This window comes from Protobothrops mucrosquamatus, unplaced genomic scaffold, assembly GCF_001527695.2.
Source record: "Protobothrops mucrosquamatus isolate PMUCROS unplaced genomic scaffold, P.Mucros_1.0 scaffold1255, whole genome shotgun sequence".
NCBI classification, from domain to species: Eukaryota; Metazoa; Chordata; class Lepidosauria; order Squamata; family Viperidae; genus Protobothrops; species Protobothrops mucrosquamatus.
In genome coordinates this window covers 220,736-228,330 of record NW_015387461.1, presented here as the reverse complement: position 1 = coordinate 228,330, position 7,595 = coordinate 220,736, and the positions used below count along the sequence as shown (strand labels likewise).

General features: G+C 40.2%; 1 protein-coding gene across 1 annotated transcript in view; it reads left to right on the top strand.

The window, feature by feature from the left end:
• The window catches only part of NR2E1 (nuclear receptor subfamily 2 group E member 1), a 29,599-nt gene that overhangs the window by 16,852 nt on the left and 5,152 nt on the right, over nt 1-7,595 (top strand). The window contains exons 3-5 of the mRNA XM_015821123.1: nt 1,599-1,686; nt 3,561-3,796; nt 5,521-5,667. Of these exons, the coding sequence (XP_015676609.1) occupies nt 1,599-1,686; nt 3,561-3,796; nt 5,521-5,667 (471 nt within the window). The remainder of the gene's footprint in view (nt 1-1,598; nt 1,687-3,560; nt 3,797-5,520; nt 5,668-7,595) is intronic.

Below are 7,595 nucleotides of genomic sequence, written 5' to 3'. Positions count from 1 at the left end.
CCCCACCACCCGCGGCTTTGACACGCGTCCCACGAAGCTGTCCCAAAGTTGTCCACGATGTTTACGGTCGAACGGACTAGAAGGGAAAGAGGCAGGAAAGCAGACGCTTACGCGTGTATTTCCTACACCCGGGGGATTGGTTTCTGCTACCACACATTTGGAATTTTAATATAGCCTCTCAACACAGTCTTCGACTTTTCTTGTTGGCTCCATCGCAACCGCTTTGCACGCAGGAGGCGTGGGGTTTGTGATCGGTGTCTCGCTGCCCATTATAGAGCTAAATCTGTTTTGTCATTTTCTCCCTTGAGTTCCCTCCCCGCCAGCCAGGGGAGTCCTATGGACGCTTAACCCAACACATTCAGCCGGTGATTGCTTCACCGTAATTTGGATTTGCTTGGGTGTCATGCGTTTCTACTCGACAGAGTGTAGGCTCCTGGCTAATAACCAATGAGGTATTGACCGGCTGGAGAAATAGCGAGGCACCCCACTCAATCCAGGGGGCTTGAGGAAGCCTCCATACAAACCAAAACAACTCTATCAGCAGCCTGATATAGTCCATCAATTTGTGCACCCCCTTAAAAAAAAAACCCAAGGAGGAAAGTCTTATGGAGACATAAGAAACTGGGAGGAAGACAGGGCTGGGGAGATGAGGAGAACCTTTGAGTAGGCTGTAATAGAAAGGTGTTCAATATCAGACTGAGGAATCAGTCCTCTGGTGAAAAGGAGATTTTCAAGAGAGTTGGAAGGGAGCTGTCTTGGGTGCTGAAGGAACCTCATTGTCCTAGTGCAGTGATGGCCAACCTTTTAGAGACCGAGTGCCCAAACTGCAACCCAAAACCCACTTATGCATCGTAGGGTGCCGGGTGGGTGTGGTCCATTGGGTGGGTGTGGCCCATTGGGTGGGCGTGGCTGCGGTGGTAACGGCAGACTGGGTGGGACTAAAAAGTTCAATCAAGTCCAACTTTGCGAGATCTTTTTCTTTCCCGTGAGAAGTTGAAATTGACTGATTGAATCTTTTTTTTTTTTTTTGCACATGGCGGTGGAGGCCTAAAGCGAAAAGGTTTTATAAAACCCAGCTGAAGGCCTAGGACTGGGGCGATGGCGCGCATGCCCACAGAGAGGGCTCTGAGTGCCGCCTCTGGCACCCGTGCCATAAGTTCGCCACCACTGTCCTAGTACCCTGTCGACACTTGTCAGTACTGCTATGAAATACAAAAGTTAAATTATGATGTTTCTGAGATGCACCAGATTGGGAAAAAACTGATCCATAGAGCTTCTTCTATTACTTGCCTTCTGATATGCTAGTTATATCTGTTAACGTACATTATTTGAGCTGATTGTTCATAATGGGAATTGTAGCCAACAAACCTAAAGAACACCAGATTGGGGAATAATGTGTGTGTGTGTGTGTGGTTCTGTTTTTTCTTAGGTGATTTCCATTTTCTTTTTCTGGAGTAATCTAAAATGAAGCTCTGTTCTGGATAATACATGTATTTGTATGTATTGAGACATATTATCAAGCACCCTTCCATTCTATAAGTTGAGTGTTGACAGATTTACTTTTGTCCCTCCCTTTTACTTAAATATCTGTGTTTCAGGGAGGCTGTCCAGTGGACAAGACACATAGGAACCAATGCAGAGCATGTCGGCTGAAGAAATGCTTGGAAGTCAACATGAATAAAGATGGTATTTTTGCATCCTTTCACATTCTTTCCTGCGCCCCAATTATTGCTCAGATAATTTGCTATGCTTTTCGTATTCCTACATCTTTGTCTCTGTGTCTTTTTATAAGCAACAGTAGCTTGTTTCCTAATCTAAACTTATTTTGAGACATTTGGCTTAATAATAGCTTTCCACAGTGGTCTCCATTCAAATCCAGTGTTTACATATTAGATTGCCTATTTAAACAGACATCCTAATATGCAGATAGTGAACTCAGTGGGATTTATTTTCAGTCATAGGATTCCACAAAAACTAAATGTGAGGAGTATCAAGATAATTTAACAAAACTATATATTAAGAGATGGGGAGGACAGGGATTTTCCTGACTTGCTCGTTGCCATTGTCTGAATGCTATTAATCAGACATCAACTTTGCAACCCCCACCTATCCCCCACCCCATTCTGCCTTATTGTTCTATTGAGCGTCTCCCCCAACACTCCCCCAGAATTTTAGGTAATCAGTAGGAAACAAATCCTCTTTAAGAATTTGATTTCTTTATGGCTGTCCATGATTTTTGAAGCACAGATTGAGCATATAAATAGTGCAGCAGCCCCATCATTGCTGATAGTGCCACACACAATCCAACTAGTTCTTATATGAGGAACAAGTGCTGCTTTCCTTCTCGGACCTCTGTGCCTTCTCTTTATGTATTTCTCTTGTGCTATCCTGTGTCACAGATTCAGGAACTTCCGTCCCATCCTACCACCTCCGAAGAATTTAATTCCCATTCATTTTTATGTTGTCCCCACAATTAATTAATTAATTAATTAATTACCTCAAACCGTTTACAATTATGGCACAGTAGGGCAAGGATAAACAGAAAGTAACTGCAGATTTACAAGATACATTGCAAAATTAATTTTACTTTTTAAATTAATTAATTAATTCATTCAATTTCTATGGCATAAATAGGGAACAAATCCAATACACTGAAAAAAATGAATCAAAATCTCAAACATGAACACCTAAAGAATATCATCAAAAGCAATATCTGATTGATTGATTGATTGATTGAGCTTCTACACAGTACTTTTATTGTCACAGCATCAGTGTATATTAAAAGTACTTTTTGTTTCCATCAACATGGTGCTTCAAAACTTTTTTGTGATCAGCTTCAACAACTCATTATATGAATACATCCCCAATCGTGTTATTTTTTTTAATGTGCTGGCCAATTAATCCAAATAGGAGATTCCCTACTGCTACCATCAGGCTTATAATAAATCAAATCTATTCCTTTTACTATTTTCCAGTTGTTATCTATTTTCCATTTCTCTTGAGACCCCTGAGATTTCTTAATTTATGAATTATGTAGGCTTGTAGGCAGCAGAGTTGTCTTAATATTCTGTATTCTATCCACTGAATATTTGAACTACTTCTCAGATATAATCATGTGCAGTTATCATTGAAGATTTAACTACTTAGTTAATACAATCTGAAAAATTTAGTTCATTGCCATTAGTCCGAAACAAGTTCTTTGTCTGTGATACAGAGAGCATTATCTCTCAATCTGTCTTCTGTCTGTCCATTTCTTCCATGGAGATTAATAAATATTCCTTTCTGGTCTTCTTTTGGTCCCCCTTATAGCATATGTTAAAATTCTGTTGCTAATGCTTTCACTCTCAAGAAATAGTTTTTTTTCCTTAAACATCTCATGATATTTCAACAGGTTAGCAAATTATCAATTGGTCGTTGAAAGGCAATAGTAAGCGTTAAACTTGTTTTTACACAGATATGATCAAACTTAAGAAGACATGTATATACCTCAGCAAACTGATTGAAAATGGTTATGTCTTCTCCTAATCTTCTCCTTCTCCTTTGCCTTCTCATTTTTCCAGCTGTTCAACATGAAAGGGGACCAAGAACATCTACCATCAGGAAACAAGTAGCTCTATATTTCAGAGGGCATAAACAAGATAACGGAAGCACACCACACTTCTCCTCTGCCGCTCTGCCTGCTCCAGCTTTCTTCACTGCAGTCACACAGCTGGAACCTCACAATCTAGAACTAGCCACAGTTTCTACAGCATCCGAAAGGCAGAATCTAGTTGGCTTAGCTCAGCCGACTCCAAAGGTTTGCCCCTTTATTCTTCTTTATTATGGGAAATGCAAGGTTGTCCCAACAAACTCCAGACAAAGGAACCAGGCACTGCAGTCTTGACAAAGACTTAAGACTGTTCTTCAATTGAATATTTTGTCCCTGTGCAGTGGTTTCTTTTATCTGGGCTGTAGTGTCATGACTCACCTGAATAAATAAACAATAGAAGTGTATTTATTTATTTAATTTTATCCTGCCCAATTCCGAAATGACTCTGGTGGTTCAGGGTATACCAAGACAATATATCCAAAACAACCAACTAACCAGAAGCTCCCTAACTGTCAAAGAAAAATTACTGTATAAAAGCTTGGGGTTAATGAAGAACACAGAAGTTCATTCCACCATGTCTTGTATTGGTTACTCTCCAGTAAACCTATTTAATATTGAGCTTGAATGACTAGTACATTTTATTTTGACTACTAAATGTCAGACATGACTGTGATGATTAACTTGTTGACCTATCCTGCTTGCTTTATGAGGACAAGTTAATAGTGGCTCACCTATTATTCTGCATGTTGGCTGTTTGCTAAGAAAAGCAGCCCTCTTCAATGCTTAGCATTGTGCTGATGCAAGTGGTCCCAAGTGATTACTGATGCATCAGTCTAGGATGGTGCTTAGATGAGTTGCCACTGCACCTCTTCTGACATATTTGGTTGCATCCAGCAACAGTTGGGACAGTAGCAGAATGGAACAGAAATGCGAAGATTATCCAATACAATTGTAACCAAACCTAGTCAACTTGGTACTATCCTGTGCACTTTTAAAGTGTCTATCATTTAATGCAAGGATAGATAACTTTCTGGTGGCTTAACCTTTTCTAAGTTAAAAAAACCTTGGCCTTCAAGATGAAAGAGTGTGACTGGTGATGTGATCATACTGGAATGGGCAGGGCCAAAAGGTTTGCTCCTCTTTTTTTACATTTGGGGAAATGGAGGCCTTTTAAGATACAAAATGGGTACTACCATAATGTATAACTCTTGGAGACTTAAGTTACACATTTTGCTCCTTAATTCTTCTCAAACATGAAAAAGGTGAGATAACACATCTTCTATTTCTGCCTCTATAAAGCAAACTCGCTCTTCCTGAGCTTGACTTCTGGTTACTACACGGATACACTCATGTTGTTTTCTTGGCAACCAGCTGGAAATAAGTTTGTCCTTACCTCTGCAACTTTTAAAACTTCCCAGTCAAATTTACAGCTCTTGGTTTTCACTGTTGAATTTAAATCCAAACCTGTGTAGCTTTTTTTTTTAAATTGCTAAGGATGGCTAGGTACTCCAACACAGTGTTGTTTATTTGTGCATATCTGGCTTCTCTCTGTGTCTGTGTACATGTACCAATATGCACCACTATATGTATTGTATGTGAATGTGCCTGGGCATAAGCTTTCTGCAAGAAACACAATCCAGCATCAACTTCTAGCCTGTATTTTTTCTGGGGAAAGAATGACCATTTAAGGTACAAACCGTACAGTCTCCTTTGCCAGTACCTCATCTATATTCATAGTAGATAAAAGAGTGAATTCAAACAACGGATAGAAATACAAGGTTGTGCTTGGTTACCAAATCTCCCCTTTCCATTTTTCTCCTGTCCTATTCAGATTTTATCTCTCTGAGAAATAGATGAATAATTAAGAAATGCATTTGTTTAAATGGGTGCTCCTTTGCCAACCATCCATTTTTCCAAAACATTGTTACTAGTATCCACATGAAGTCAGCGGTACTCCCATGTACCTGTACGAAGTGGCCACGGAATCCGTCTGCGAGTCTGCAGCAAGGCTTCTCTTTATGAGCATCAAGTGGGCCAAGAGTGTCCCGGCCTTTTCTACTCTCTCCTTACAAGATCAGGTAAACCTTACACAGGGGTGATGAGGAAGAGGTGTCTGGCCGTGTTGTTTCTTTTACTCATCCTTCGAGGTTGATTTACTTTTGGGATCATGGGTGCTCTGCTAACCAAACGAATAAGAGATTTGTGTGATTTATCCCTCACCTTTTCCTTTGGTGAATATTCAAGCCAGCTAAAGGGTTTTTAAAAAATGAATAATAAAATCAATAATAAAATCATAGGACAGCCAAAAGCCTGGCAAAGATGATGTGTCTAAGGATTTCATAAACACGGAAAGGGTGGGCATTAAGTGCAAAGAGAGAGAGAAGGAGGAACTCACTGCACTTGTTCTGAAGGGCGAGAAATGTTTGTGGGAGTTTGGGGCAGGCAGGGAATATAGTTTTTTTCTGAGGGGGGGGGGTGAGGCGAGGGACAGGTAGCCAGTTGCCTCTGGCATGGAGCCTTGCAAATGCTGCCATGTACAGCCAGTGAAGGGGGAAGAGTAGCATGAGTCAGAAAAGGGTGGCTGAATAGATTTGGGTAGGGGGTGGGGAGATTCCCTTAGTCTGTGAAACCTAGTCTGAAAAAACTTGCTTGAGATCAGTCAGTCCCTTTCTTCCATAGCAGAGAGCCTGGCTGCCTGCTTGAAATATCTGGCATAGTACAACAAGATTCCCTTCGCAGAGAGCCAGCTCAACTTTGTAGCACCCCGTGAAGGCAATGGACTGAGAGCTGTTTGCCACAGACTTGTGTTGCACTAGAAAATCAGGCTGGATGTTATTTGGCTTTATATTTAAATTGTGAATTCTCCTGTTGAAACTGAGATTTCTACACCTGATTTCCCCTCGCAAGGCAAGGCTTCTAATAATCAGCTCCCACCAATCAACTTTTTATTTATTTGAAAGGATACAGAATACGATAAATACATGGATTGCATAGGTTTCTGAATGGCTTCAAGGGCAAATTCTGACAAGCAGATTTTTTAGGAAGAAGAATCCACTCCAGGAAGCAGATTGAGACTTGGACAGTGGCCTCCAGCAGTGGATAATGGGTAGAAAAACAACAATTCCTACCAGTTCTTTTTTTGGGGAGGGAAATCCTCCCCTCACCCATAACACAATTTCTCTAAATTGGAGAACAGAACAGTCTGTTTGCATATCCTGTTCCACTTCTTCTTTTCCTCCCAGTTTAGTTTCCCTCCTACAGTGCAAAGACTCACAAAGTAGCCAACAACATTTGAGCTTGATCCCGCTTATATCATTTTGATTGGATCAAGAGTACGATGGGGGCTTTCCCAAAATGATTTGTATTTGGACCCTCTGCATCTCAACAGGTGTCAAATGGCACTTAATTCTTATTGACTCTTATGTCTCTTTTCCTTTCTCCTATGGATTGCAACCAAAAATGTTGGCAAGGCCAACTTTCCGTGGGTCTGGTTATCTAATGGATTTGGTTAAGTTAACTCTGTTTCTATAGGGTGGAAGGTGTTTTTTTTTCTTTTTAAATAATCACATTGAATTTGACCTGGTTTAAATGATAGCCATTTACTATGAATAATAATTGTTATGCATATTAAGCATTGTCAGCTTTAATCAGCAACTGCTAGTATCTTTGTTGATTTCTGCTTTCTTAAGGGTATAGTGCAGATACCTTATTAAATTAGCTCCCCTCCCCCATGCTTCTGTAGGCTTCCTTTTATAGCATTACATTTACATGGATTATTTCTGTGAGATATAGGATACCTAAACTGAAGATTCAGATCCAATATCAACCTGTATCTTCATTGTGTATTTTTAATGCAAATAAGGGGTTATTAATGTAATGGGAAAAAATCATATCAACGCTAGATTATATTTCATTTCCCCCTTCCCCGGCCCATTTATTCTATACTGTGACATTCCCAGCATATTATTGAAAAGCCTAGCATGTATATGTGATTTTATTTGCTTCC